The sequence below is a fragment of the Calidris pugnax genome, unplaced genomic scaffold (genome assembly GCF_001431845.1).
Source record: "Calidris pugnax isolate Ruff unplaced genomic scaffold, ASM143184v1 scaffold44, whole genome shotgun sequence".
Classification (NCBI taxonomy): Eukaryota; Metazoa; Chordata; class Aves; order Charadriiformes; family Scolopacidae; genus Calidris; species Calidris pugnax.
The window spans coordinates 1,256,915-1,271,249 of NW_015094506.1; the positions used below are offsets into that span (position 1 = coordinate 1,256,915).

At 43.5% G+C, this 14,335-nt stretch overlaps 1 protein-coding gene across 3 annotated transcripts in view; it reads right to left on the reverse strand.

The window, feature by feature from the left end:
* SYN3 (synapsin III) overlaps positions 1-14,335 on the reverse strand; it is a 199,132-nt gene that overhangs the window by 25,207 nt on the left and 159,590 nt on the right. For all 3 annotated transcript variants that reach the window (XM_014963577.1, XM_014963576.1, XM_014963575.1), the window contains one exon: positions 9,140-9,202. In XM_014963577.1, coding sequence (XP_014819063.1) covers positions 9,140-9,202 — 63 coding nt within the window. The remainder of the gene's footprint in view (positions 1-9,139; positions 9,203-14,335) is intronic.

A 14,335-nucleotide genomic window follows, 5' to 3' on the forward strand; every position in this document is an offset into this window, starting at 1 on the left:
GGAACTGCTATTTCCCATGTTGGGATGGATGAAAACAGTATTTTGGGTGGTCAGGAAATAGAAACCAATGCCAGAAAATCAACAAGAGAGCTGGTTGTCTGCCACTTCTAGGATTCAGTTCCCTGGCATTTCACATTACCACCCTCCAGACTTTCTCTGAAGAGCAGTGCAGGTCTCCTGGCTGGAAGCAAGCTGTGAAGCAAAAACATGTCCCTGGGGGAACCTGTGATTTTGGAGGAGATTTGTGTGAATGCAATGCCATGGACACATGTGTGGGACAGCTGGTTGGGTGTTAGACTTGAGTTGCACTTGGAAATGAGAGGGCAGTGGCCTATGAGCTGGAGTTTGTATGGGAAGCTGGCTTTTCACAGATCTGTATTCAGTTATGAAAAATGCTCTGTATCTCATAAAAAAAAAAGAAAAAATTGAAGAAAGAAGGACCAAACCAGTAGAAGCTCTAATGATATGATCAAATCTCCGCATAAGCTCATTGATTTGGGAGAGGAAAACTGAACAAGAAGGTAATGAGAACATAGTGGACAACTTCACCTCATCCACACAATCAACCCTGGCCTTTAGTCTATTAGCAAAAACTTGTTTCCTGCATCAGAGAAATCCGTGCAAGTCTTGTTCCTTAGAGCCGGATGGATGCAGGAAGGGTGGGTTAATTGGTGGAAAAAAGACCAACACTGTATGAAAAGGGTGAGAAACTGAATGACTTTCTTTACGTATTATCTTCACTTTGTAGTTTGGTAACACTTCAAGACCACAGTTGGGAATTGCAACCCTGCTTTGCTAAGTGTCTACTCGCTCGTGACAACTGGTTGGTCTCTGCCCTAGAAGAGTTTCCCAGTTGCGTCAGTGCGTGTGTTAAAGGAGGGTGATGCCAGACTATGTGGAGCCGGCTGAAGGAAACACATGCAATGGTATTTCATGTTTCTTCGCAAAGAACAAACAAGTGGTTTTACATATCTGCTTTCAACCATGAGAGGGCAGGAGCCATCTTCACTAGAGAACAGAGGACAAGCTTGTTGCTAACCTGCTTTACTCTGTTTAGATGGTTTTGTGTAAGCACCAGCCACATTATAAGCCAAAAATGCAGCCACATCCTGATCCAGAAAAGCTCTTGAGAACTGGGCAGACTGTGGGGAAGGTGAAAAGTGCAACTAGTTTGACCTGTGACCATTTTTAGATATCTGAATAAGAGGAAAAAAGACCTGGTCGTTGCTTCTCTTTTTGCTGAATGCCAAATACCCCCTTGCTGTGGTGAAGACTGTGCTCTTGCTGTTCAAGGACCACTGAGAAAAGAGCAGAGGAAGACGACAAGAGTCTGTGGGGTGGGAACGTAGAAAAGAAAAAAAGGAAATAACAAACCCAAAGAGGAAATGTAAAGGCAATCATTGCACTTCATCAAGGAGGAGCAACCTTGCTCTGGGCTGTGGTGTTCCCCTCTATGTCTGAGCAGATCTGTGTGGTCCTGGCATGGCAGGGAAGCTTGAGGTGGTAGGAGAGCCCCAGAGGCTGTGGGGGAACAGGAGAGGGGAGCACCTCACATGGCAGAAGCCCCCAGCCTGGGCATCACATTCTTACAGAATACCGGAGGAACAATGCAGGCTGTGTCAGGGCCAGGTATTTCTGTTGCACAGATAAGTGCTGGGCTGAATGACATCAAGCAAGGGAGTCCCACCCAAATGAGATGATCACAGGAGGTACTATATGGGCAGGTGACGCACAGTGTTGCGACATATTCTCCTGGACCCATTTGGCAATGGGAAAAGGCAAAAGCCATTGTATGATGACCTACTTGGAACAAGGACTCCTGTGGGATCTGAAACAAAGCGCTGTGCTTCTGCGACAGATGTCTTTGAGCCCTGGCTGAAACGTTTGCATTCCCAGCCCAGGAACATTTGTCCCAGAGGCAGAGGAAGGGATGCCGCTTCCCTCTCCATACTGGAATTAGACTGTATTGTTATTGCTAGGAAAGAGCTATATGCTTAACTTGTTAAATGGGATTTTTCCTCAAAACTTCATTATGCTATGGAATGGAAGGGACCATTTCTTCCTCCTCTACATCACCCTGTCCCTGTGGGGAGAGAAGGAAAGCAAGAGGTGTTTTTTCCAATGAGCCTGAGGATTTTTGGCTGGGTAAATAGTTAAAGAGTGAGGGGACTCACCAAGGACACAAAGTAAGACATGAAAAACAAAGATGATGACTCCCACAGTGCTATACCACCACACAGCCCCCTGGAAACAGCTCTGCCATCTTCCCTGGCTTGTGCCAGACTCCTTTCCACGGACTTTTCAGAGAAAGCACCTCACAGAGGACCCCTTTTAGGAGATCATGGCTCTTTTTCCCACCAGGCATCAAAATAATCACCACACCAATGCTGAAATCTGAGCCACTGTTTGTTAATTGTTAGAGCTGGCCAAATTTGACAAAATAACAGCCGTGTCCTGGGTTAACGCTGGTTTAGTCCAGCATATAGTTATGACTTCATAAACAGGAAGCACTCGAGTTACAGTCAAATTAGATTTATTTTCCTGGCTTATCTATCAAGTCCACCATTTTATTAGCTTTCTACTTTTAAATTTTGTATAATTCATTTCCTCCTGCCTTGTAACCCTTTTACATGTCAATAAAATATCCATTCTCCTAACAGGAGAAAAAACCCTAGAGATAACCAAAGCCAGGGTGGATATACTGTGACGCCAGAGGGCATTATTTAAGAAGGGACTATTAAAAATAATTCTAGAGCAAACAGTTAACAATTTACCTAATAAGAGATACATCTGTCTTCTAAAATGGCAGGTTGGCCAATGCATAAAACTGAGAAAAGAAGTTGGAAAGAGATCAACAGGAAGCCATTTCTCTCTCTCTCTCTCTCTCTCCCTCTCTTTTGCACCCTTCTTAGGATAAATGCAATATCCCATTAGGTGCATAGAGGAGTGCAAACAGTGAGTGCAAACACAGCCCCTGCCCTGGTGGCCTGTTTGCTTAGCTGTGCTGGTTGTTTGAGCAGCAATAGACTCATTTTGGAACCATCAGCTGCTGTTTGCCGTAGCATTTTAGTGACCTGTCGTGAAGAGTTTGGGCCAGTGCATTGACAAATGCCTTTTCTGAGGAAGAAAGTTCCCCAGGAGAGTCCCTTCCTCCCTTCTGGCTCTCTTCTGTGACTCAGGCACCGGCCGTGCCTTAGCACACTCCCTGTCGCTGCAGTGGAGAGGGGAGTCTGGCTGGACCCCTGGGGACATGCTCACACAGATGTGACTGTCCATTTGCCCAGTGGTGGCATCTCAGAGGATGAAACTTTGTGACCTGCAGCTGGTGCTCATTTCCATCCTCAGCCTGCCCAAGAGGCACTGATCTTCCTGCCTTTGGCTGGAGAGTGGTCTGAGGAACAGATCATGAACAAACATTTCTGTCTCATCCCTGCTCTGGATGTGCTTTTGAGGTCTTCCTGCAAGACAGGATTTTGGAGAATGGGTCCTGACATTGTTAAAAACCCACTGTGGATATTTCCCAGGCAGCCTGAACCACCCCTGAGATGTGTGTGAGCACAGCTTCCTGCAGTGATAGACCTGGGCAGAAACTTCTACTTTCTCTGTCTCACAGTTCCCAAATCTACTGTCTCACATATATCCCAGATGTTCCTGGACACCAGGGTCCCATGGCTACAGCTCTCCTTTCTCATCTCTAGCCTAAGCACTGCAAGGTATTGCCTCACAGTCCCATTTTGCCTTCCTTAGTTACATGGCCACATGAAAAAATAGTCTGCCAAAGTGGCATAATTATAGTAGTCTGCTAGGGCTGCCCTAGCCTTGCCTCTCTGAGTGTCATTCAGAGCTAAATCTGCCTCACAGGTTAAACCCACACCACTTTAGAGATGACTTGCAGAAGTGGTTTCTGTGTCCAAACTGGGGTTAGAGGCAGGTTCAGCTGGGAGGTAAGTGTCCAAGGCTGAGCCAGGGCCAGGTTTGGCAACGTGGTGTTTGACCGAGCCTTGGTAGGCTTGTGAAAATGTCTGAGTCTTTTCCTCCAGAGGAACTGGCAAGGCCTCACAGAGCTTGTGATTTTTCATCCATCTTGACCTGCACTTAGCCTTTCTGTAGCGACTTCGCCATTTTGAGACAGCAGATCTTCAGGAATGGCTCTGTACAGAGAGTTTCCCGAGTCTCTCCTTCCCTCTACCCCAAATTATACTCCCCATCTCAGAAAATACCTCATCCAACTGACACACATTCAGTTAGGCCTAACTTGGACTCACCTCAAAATAATAAAGACAAAACAATGTCTGCATTTCATTATTATCCTCACACTGAAGTTCTCCACATGTTATGCTGCCTTTAATGCATTAAACTTTATAATCCCTACCAACTTCCTAACGGAGAGCTTCTCTCAGCCCCAGGTTTTGGCAGCTTTAGTCCCTGGTAGCCTGGATCATTCACTGTTTTCTGTGCCCAGCAAAAGGTTCCAGACTGGTCTGCAAGAAATGAGGATGCTTTTGCTATTTTCAAGATGGGTGGTACCTCCTCACTCATGAGTCAGTGGGAACGCAGCGATTGGGCTGCTCTGTTGTGAATGTTACATGTCAAGTCATTATTTGTCCTCTGTAAAAGAAAATATTTGTTCCTTGACAAACCGAGGCAGCCCTTTCCCCTTCCTTTCCTCTTTAGCACACTGGATTTTCAAAGCTCTCACTTTTGGAACATTCTATTTCCAGTCCCAAGAGAGACAAGGTGACGAGCTGTCCTTCCTGATAAAAAGCCTGCAGTATTTTTACATTATAGAGTGGCTCTGTTTAGCTTGTGCTATATTTATACCAGGGGAAAAAAAAAGTAAAGAAGTCTTTCCCATCCAGTAAGAGCGAAAATAACTCTGACCACATTATTATGAACAACAAGTTTTTCTTCTACAATGTAATAAATTCATCTGAGCCAGGATTTGTACTGGGGAGGTGTTTTCATAATTATGGGGCAGAAGGGGACAGGAGGCGACTCTTAAACTCACCTAGTAAGAGAGGTCTAAAAATAAAGTAAGAGTAGCAAAATATATATACATTTATTAAATTCATATAAATATATATAAAGCCACATGAACAGATACTGGTTTTCCGCTCTTCACAGATCTGGCAGTTGTTTCCTTCTCATGATCTGATCAGGAAGAGGTGAAGAGGCTCTTTGAGAGAATTTGCAGTGCTGGGCTCTGTTCCTAGGGCAGTTTAGGGTCATGTTAGCACACAAATGGCAGATATTAGTACACTCAGAGCTTTATTCTTTCCAGGGGCTCTGGCATTATGAGATCTGGAGTCAGGAAGGAGTGTTATTCCTTTCTCACTGTGGTGCTCACCCAACGCAACAGAGACCCCCAATCACTTCTGGGGTAGTCAGGCTCAAGCTTAAATGTGCAATGCTTAAAAATGCCTTGACCTTTAGGAACCGCTGGGCGAAGAGTAGTTCAATTCTGCACAGGGAAGGACATCTCATCTCAGTGTCCACCCATGGTTTCCCTGGAAGGCTCCTTGAGTATTTTTGACCACATAAACCTGGGCAACTTAAATACAACATGAGAAAGGCCCTTCTCTGCTGCCTCCATTGTAAATCATTGTCTGAGCAGCATTTCTACAGCTATTGTATTTGTAACAATACCATATCAGACCAGCAGCACACAGAGCACTTGTTACGATCATCCAGTGCCAGTGAAATATGAAGTGATTTCAAATTTTGTAAGGAGGATAATGAAGGTCATGGGAGGGGCTGAGGGGGATATGTCCTGTTTTTAGACGAGAAGATTGTCTGGGGCCCCTTTGTCTCTCTGGGTGAAGCCTATTCCTGGTATCTCTGTTCGAGTCAACAGAGAGGCTGTTGTTTCTGGATTTCTCAATGGAAATTTCAAAATATGCCTTTTATTGCAATTCTTTTTTTCTTCATCCCCATGTGCACCTTACATGCACTTGGCAAGAGCATTTTTATCACTAATGGTATACTGCCACCCCTTTTTGGTTCTGACCTTGAATACTAACTGTTCAAGCTAAAGACAGTCAATAGAGCCTGTGTCTTACAAGTCCTAACATGGTTATTTTTCATTTTAGCTTTGAGGATTCTCTGTTCAACCCTCTAACTGAAAAATGTGTTGAGTGACTTTTATGAAAATGTTGTGAAAACAAAGAGTATGTGAAAATGAAAGTCTGACTATTATAATTATGCTCTTTCTAGCCATTATTGCAAAATAATAAACACTCAGCACTTCTTACAGTGCCTTATGAAAATGAATTAGCAATAACTATCAGGTAATCATTATAATTCCTCTGGTCTGTAAGACAGAGAAACTGAAGAACTGTGAAATGGCACAAGTCTCCCTACAAGTCAATGGTGGAACTCTGGGGAAGAGGCTTTTTCTGTGTCCAGAGCTTTTCTGGCTCCTGGCCACTGCCTCAGTACAATTAAAGAATAACAGTGTCTGGACTTCCCATCTTTGCTCATTCTTTTAAGTCTTGGTGCCTCCCATTACATGTGATTTTATCATTAATAACAAGAAAAATGGAAGTACTTCCTTGACAATTTCTGTTGGTAATGAGATTGTAATCTGAATGCTCACATCCTTTGAAGCACCCATTACAGGTACAAATACATGGCTCACTAGCTTGGCATCGTTTGTTGCAGTAAGTACTATTTTTAATACTGACATGTGTACTTTGGCCAATAGGTTGGTTATTTTATCCTTTGTTTCTTCAGTCACTGCTTTTATACAAAACATGACCTGATGCAGGTACTTTATTAACATTTATTTACTTACGCTGATCTAAACCAAAAGCAAATCTCTCTCATTTCATATTGCGTATATTTTACAGCTAAAGACCTGCTATTTCCTGCTATCATCTCTACTTCTGAAGACTGATGCAAAGAAATTCTTTAGCTCTCTGTAATCTCCATGTCATCACTGGTTATTGCTTTTATATTATGATTGTTAAAACCAACATTATGTCTCCTGGAAACCTTCTTTTTCTGAATTACTTAATTGGTTTGATTTTTTTTTACCTATAGGTGTTACTTTTCTAGTATATCCATAGTTCTGCTTATCTGTATTTCTCCTGACATTTTCTGGGGTTTCTGTCAATCCCACTTGGGCTTGAACCATATTACCTTAAAAACAACATGAAACAAATTCCTGTTACTTGTCTTTTAAATTAACTGACTTGTTCTTTATTTTTATTTTCACTTTCTCTCTTCTCTTTTTGCTCTATGTAATGAAGTGCAGTGCAACTTCAAGAAGACTAATTTAATCAGTCTCAACTTTCTTTCAGACTGCTTGTGGCTGGAGAAGGGCCCAAACTAAAACCATAAGGTCAACAACCCTTCCTTCCTTTACCTTCCCCATCTGCAGAATAGAGCAGTGTTGAAACTCTGTGCCCAAACACACATCCAGACTTCGCTAGTAGTCCCTAATTTCATAATGGACTTAAGTAAACTTGGCCTTGGATCAATTCTTTCTTCTAAGATGCTGGCTGTTGGCCTATCTTCATCTGGAATGACTTCCACGTACCCGCCTTGTACCACTGTGTACAATTGTGCCTGAAGTTTGAATAGAAACTCTCTTCCCCTGTAACTTGTGACAGCAAAAATCAACATAATTAAAGAATAAAATGGGAGGGAAAGTACGAGGTGGAAGAAGATCTGGTGTTTGGTACAGAAGACAATAGCTAAATACTCAGCTGAGAGATTTGTCTGGAAACACTGTTAAGATTGGGGTACTTTTCTCTAATTCTGCTATAATTTCTGTAGTCTTTGTGCACAGGAAAGACAAAAGAAGCCCTCCCTACATTACCAGTGAAATTACAGAGCAGTCAGAGAGATCCAGGATTGCAGGGTCTCAAGGAACTTGAAACCTTTCCTCAGGGAGAGGTTTCTTCCTCCTGGTTTGTCCTGGTTGAATTTTGCTAATGAAATCCTTCCTAGGGACATGTTCAGTGGCTCGCTCTACAAGCAGCTCTAGGTTTGTCTGCATGTACTCTGATTCAACGACACCTTTGCCTGTTTAACATATGTAGCACCAATATTTTAACAAACATTTCCTGCTTATTTAAATGTTTGTTCTTTGATGCTGAAAGCCAACTCCACCACTGGCCAGGGATCTGAACCCACTTCCTCTCCAGCAGCTACCATCCAGACAGAGGAACATTGCAAGAACGGTTATGAGAGCTTCCATGTGCAATCCAGGAAGCCAGAAAGGGCTTCCGTTTCCAGAGCCCAAGCAAACAAGATGTACCAAGTTTAAGTTTGGCATACCTATATATATAATTTTCAGGCAAAGTGTGAGGCTGGGAGATGGTCTGTCTGCTCTAGGGAAGTATCGTGACAAGGTATCAATTACACAGTTCATGTACCACCCATTCTGATACATCAGAATATCCTACTTCTGAACAAATCCAGTTTTAGACAGATAAGAGATGATTTTTAAAGGTATATGCAAGAAAGGGGAGGCTAAAGCGCAGCAGGAATGTGCTGGCGATGCCACACTGAAAGGGGAGCCCAGCCACCCCAAGAAACAGGGGCTGCTAATTCACTTGGGGAATAAAGACCCCAGAGAGCCTGGGAAAAACAAACAGGTCCTTCTGGGGAGTGAACTGTTTTTCAGGATTCCTTGGCAGGCAACCAGCCACTCTGCTTTGTAAGGTCTTGTTCTTCCTTGCAAGGAGGAAAAAAATAACTGAAGGGCTGCCGTTGTATTGAATAAGGTCATCATAATGCACTCAAAAAGACCAGTGCGACTGCTCCTCATTGTGAGAGCTATGGGGTGTAGCTGCACATTACAGGTGCTTGAATAAACAACATTACCACTTTCAGGAGAGTAGAAAATATATAAAAGACGAGCCTAATGACTTCAGCCCAGCCGGCTTTTCCCCCACTCTTCGCAACCCCCCTTCCTGCATCCCAGGCAGCCTCCAACCCAATACCACTGCCTGTCTCCAAGTGCGTGACAGTGGAAAAAGGCCTTTTCTCCCACAGGAACAGCCAGTGCAACACAGATAGGCTCTGGGGAGGTTTAACCCCTTCGTCGGCTGTCCACACACTGTGCACAACCACAGGAATGCTGTGGCACATATATGTTTCCTGAGCTATACATATTTTTTCTTTTACTTACCTTCCCCATTCCAGCATGAGCATGTCCCAGCTTGACCACAACGGGGAAATTCGGAGTTGTGTGCTGAAAGACATAAGAAGGAGATCCTTACTAGTTATTTCTTTCCAGCTATTGTATTTGAAATAGATTACTTTTATTTAGTGGCTTTTATCCCCTTCCTGGATGATGACAGGCAGATAAAAAGGTCAAATAAAGATTGTTCAGGTGGTAGTACAATAAGCAAATAGCTCTTCACTGGGATCAGAAATGCAGGCCAGGCAGAATTCCTTAGATCTCACCCATTTTTGCTACCTGATAGCAGTAACCTCTAAAACCATCTTATTTTTCCTGTTATTTTTCCCACCCTATATGTATGGATGAGTGTACACTCACACACATGTAAAAAAAAGCTGTACCTGCAAGCTTGAGTAAGAAAGCACTTTCAGATGCTGAAAACATCTGAATTGTGAGAAAAACAAGGGTTGTTCATTTTTTTTTCTGCACAGACAGCTTCAGCCTTTAAAGTGAGCATGAGCAGCTCCCATTCCCCTCCCGTCAGCAGCGATGGGGGCAAGGGAGGAAGGGAACTGGGGCCAGCTTTTGGGTACAACTCACAAAGACCATCTATTCATAAAGCCTCTTCCTCTCCTCTCTAGCTTCAGCAGTGGGTATAGGGAATAAAAGAAAACAAAGAAGGGTTGGAATCAGCAATAAAAATGGAAAAAATTATGTGATGCCTTCTCCCTGGCTTGCATGGTGTTTACATTGGGCAGGGTCCTGCCATCCAAGCCATGCAGGGGCATCTTAGCAAACATGTTGGATTTTACTTGGAGAACTGCAAGTATCCTCTTTGCCTTCTATTCCCCGGTTTCATGCTTGTGCAAGGATTCACTTGGAGCGATCAACTGAGAGCTGAGTGTCTGGAACTGGTAGGAAGTGCACATGTCAGGAGTAATGAGGATATATATTCCACACCTCTCCTGCTACCAGTTAGTCCATTTCTAAACCTCTGCTTGACATCCCTGCTATTGTCATCTTGTCCTGTGTTCCTGATTCTTATGATCTAAATGTTATCCCTTTAGTAGATAACCTGTTATTTTTTATTGCATATTTCATTTTCTTTAATGGGAATTCTTTTAAAAGACCCTTTTGTCTTTACCCAAACGCCTGAAGTGATGAGCTCTATTCATGAAGCAGTTAACCTGGAGATCTGGCAATGGGAGGGAGTTGAATTTTGACAGATAAATGGCTCTCTTATTTATTTAAGTTCGAGAATAGATAAACAAATTGTTCTTGTGTTAATTGCCAATTGTCTGTATGGACAGGCAGGCGTTACACCCTAAAGATAGAATGGTGCTGCAGTCTCCATCTGTGGCAGCTCGCTAAAAATAACTAAATTAGTAATGAACACTGATATGTTTTGCTATTCAGCTGCTTCTGTAAAGAAATGTCACAGGAGAGGGGAACAGCGAGTGCAACATGTTCTCAGACAACTTGTGTCTCTTGTGAGGACCTTCTTCAGACAGAAAGCTGAAGGATCCTTTTCGGACCACAGAAGGGCACACAGATGCGATAAATCAGTCCTGGCACAGACAGGGAACAGCATCTGCTTTTTCAGAAGAAGAGGCAAGAGACTGTGATAGGTGGCCGTCCTGAAGACCCATAGTAAAGCATATGGCCAGGCACATGAGTTTGTGCTCTATTTCCTCTTCGCCTCTCTAATTCATCGTAAGAGCCTGAAACTTAATTTGCTGCTGGCATAAATGGATCAAATGGAGGACTGCACCTTAGGCTTACTGAAGAAAGGGCTATGGATGGACCGTGCCAGGCCTTTAATGCTGTAAGATGAAAGGTAACCTGGTAGATAGGGCACCCACCTGCCCAGGCTCTGGGAGACCTGGCTCACTTCCCAGCTCTGCCATCCATGCCCCATGCACATTATTTGAGCACAAGCTCCTGCAAGACCCGGCCTCTGTTCCCTGTTTGTGAGCTGAGGCAGCAGCTACTGCTCAGGAAAAGCAAACTGCATGCTGTGAGCTGGCGTGGTACCCTGGCAAGGAGGCCAAAGAAGTGTGCAGGATAGATAATGTTGTATCACCAGCTCAAAGCAGCCAGAGGCAGGAAGCGATGCCTCTGCTGCTCTGTTTGTGTACCCTACCTGTGGGTTTTGCTGAGGGAGCCTGGCTCGAGCATGGGGCAAGGGAGTGGGAAGCATCTGTTTTCCTGTGTACATGCAAAGAAAGTTTGGGATCCAATAAACAACCCAAGTTTACTGCTGGCCTGGAAGACACCACCGGAATGACAATGCTCTGCTCAAATCTCTCCCTTTCACTCCGTTTCTTGGAAACATGAGCTCAGCTTTCTTGGGAAGACCTGGCCTCATCCCATGGAGGGGTGACCAGCTGGTGACAGAGCGCGTTGGAGTCACAAGCCTCTTGGGTTGGTCATAGTGCCAGGGGCTTGGGGTGAAACACGGATCCAGACTCTGAATGTGCAGTTTGCCAGGAGCCCGCTTTGGCCACTGAAACCCCACCGAATTTCCACCTACGTGAACCTGCCTTATGAAGGAACTAATGAGAGAGAGCAGCACATACGCTCAGCTGCATTTTATGACAGGTTTATCTAGTTACAACAGAGTGCCCTTAGTCTGTGCTGCAGTTAGGTGGAATCAAAGCTCTCAATAGTCCACAGGACTAAGGCAACCAGAGTCCACAACCACCCAATAATGGAGATAGGAAGCCCTTGATGAAGTGGTGGAAGTGGGCTGAACTCCACTGCAGCCAAAGGAGATACTGCCAGCTTCCACCAGAACCTTCTTGGGACCTGAGTCCCATTTCTGTTGTTAAGAAGGTGGCCAGCCAGCATACCTGGCAAGCACCCAGATGGATAGGGCAGCAGGAAGAAGGGAGAATGTATTATACATGCCACTATGAAGCAATTCACACACGTATGCGGTGAGAAGCTCTGGGAGTGACCACAGCCACCACAAAGGCAGACCCCTGAGATGAGTATTTACACATACTTTGTCATAGATTTCCTGGCAAAGAACATGCTTATAATCAAAGTATAGCACCAGAGTTTAATAAGAAAAGCATGTTTTTACTGAAATCATGCAAAGAAATGATGTCTATGTCTTCTATGTGTTGGTTTATACATTGTAAGGGCTCTTTTTTTCTTGGAAAAATGGGGAAAACCACTTTGATGCTTTTAAAATGTGCATGAACTGTTGACAGGGCTGGTATAGATGATGTCTGCAGCTTTTGGGATGGGACTGTAGCACCACAGCTAGCTCAGTCAGTGAACAGACACTGGTCGTTAGTTCATATGCATAACGCAACCCTTTGAATTAAAATCCTATAGATGTATTCCCGGATGTTGTCACACAAAAGCCTTGAGATGGCAAGGTTTGCATATGCGTCTAGAACTTAGTGTAGGAAGATGCTTGTTAAGAGTAGAGCAGGAACTCTGCAAAGCTATCTTTGGTAGGAGTGAAGCAAGACTCATGAAGTTATTTCAATTTACAACACTGGTGGCCCAAAGTGTACCATTTTAGCTCCTCATTTTAAGGGCTCTCCTCTGTGTGTAGTGTCACTGCAAAGATCACTTTGCAGTTAATCAGTATTTTGCCACTGGTGTGTAAAAGTGAGTGCTGGTATGCATACATTAGCCTTTATTTGAAAACACATGGCTGTAAACTATGACACTTTCCCCTTTACCCTCTGCCCAACAAATAATGAGATTTTCAATACTTCATGTAAATATATGAATATTTTCTGTATTTACTGCTGATGGAGTAGTAGAACAGAGTTGGATATAAACTGATCTAAAGGGAGGAAATCAGATAAAACCTGATCTATCCCATAAATACTTTCTACTCTTTTGTTTCACTGAGGTCCTCAGGAAGGATGCTGATATCAGGTCTGTGATTTTGTGTACATAAACAATGCAGAATGTCTCTTTTGATTTCCTTCTGCCATGTTTAGTTTTGTCCATTAGTTCATATTATCCATCTCATACAATACACCTCCAGTTTCCAGTAGTATTCTTTCTCCTGCAAACCTTTCCAGTCAACGCTAAAATGAATAGTCCAGGGCATAATGACATCATGGATAATATTAGGAAGGATCTGGGGAGGCAGGATGTGGAGACATTATATCTTTGGTCTCTTCGCACCAGTATTGTATTACTACAGTTTTCAATCAGACCAGAAGGCCCCATAGAACAAGATACTGTAATTTTTGTTTTGCCCTTCTCCCAGAAGTAATACTGTGAATTTTTCAAGCTTTTTCTACTCTAAATCTGACCTTTCTGTTTATTTAGCTGCCTTTGCTTGTATGATGACAAAGTTTGTTCTGGGTGGGTACCTAATGGATTATGGGAATGTTGTTCATGCGCTTGAGAGCTAAATGTTGAAAGTAATGTGTGTGGCACTTCCCCAGTGTAATTAAGTTGGAGGAGCAGTGAATATGTATGATTTCCTGTAAAAGCAAGCAAGCTGATTCAAACCTACAGGAAAGTAATGATGTCATGACATGATGTCATTGTGTTTATGGAACTATCTTACTGAAAATCTGAGCTGAAGAGCAGCACTGGTTGTATGCCAGCCTTGCCAGGCATGGCCAAGTCGGGGCTGTATAGTGAAATAGAGATGAGAAGCAGCAGTGCTCCTTATTGTTCACTTACTCTCTCATAAGTTGATGTAATCACCAACTGCATGCAGAATAGTTCGCTCAGTGGATTAATACCATGGCCCCATGGAAGTTTGTGGTGGCCAAGAACTATGACAGACAAGTCCTTCCTCTCTGATGTTTACCAGATCAGAAATAATGTAAGAAACAACAAACAACAATGGGAGAATATGAACAATGAGAGTTGCCAGGATTCACATCTGTGCTCTGTTAAAGACACGTGATATGGATTCCTTTGAAACACACACGTGTGTATTCATTATTGTATTATAATTATAGCACAATGAAGAAAAATGGGGAAAGAGGGCCTATGCTTCCAAGCCAGCTGAAGTAAATCCTAAGGAGGAGTGGATATCCTCAAGGGTCTCCAGAGAAAGGAGGAGATAGGGGTTCTGATGAGAAAAGGGATGAAATGCTTGTGACAGGAAGAGTTCAATAACAGCTGGATCGAGACAACGTTGTACAAGGTAGGGCCTGAAGCAGTGTGGTGATTGACAGATGGAATGACAGCACCAATACAACAGCGCTG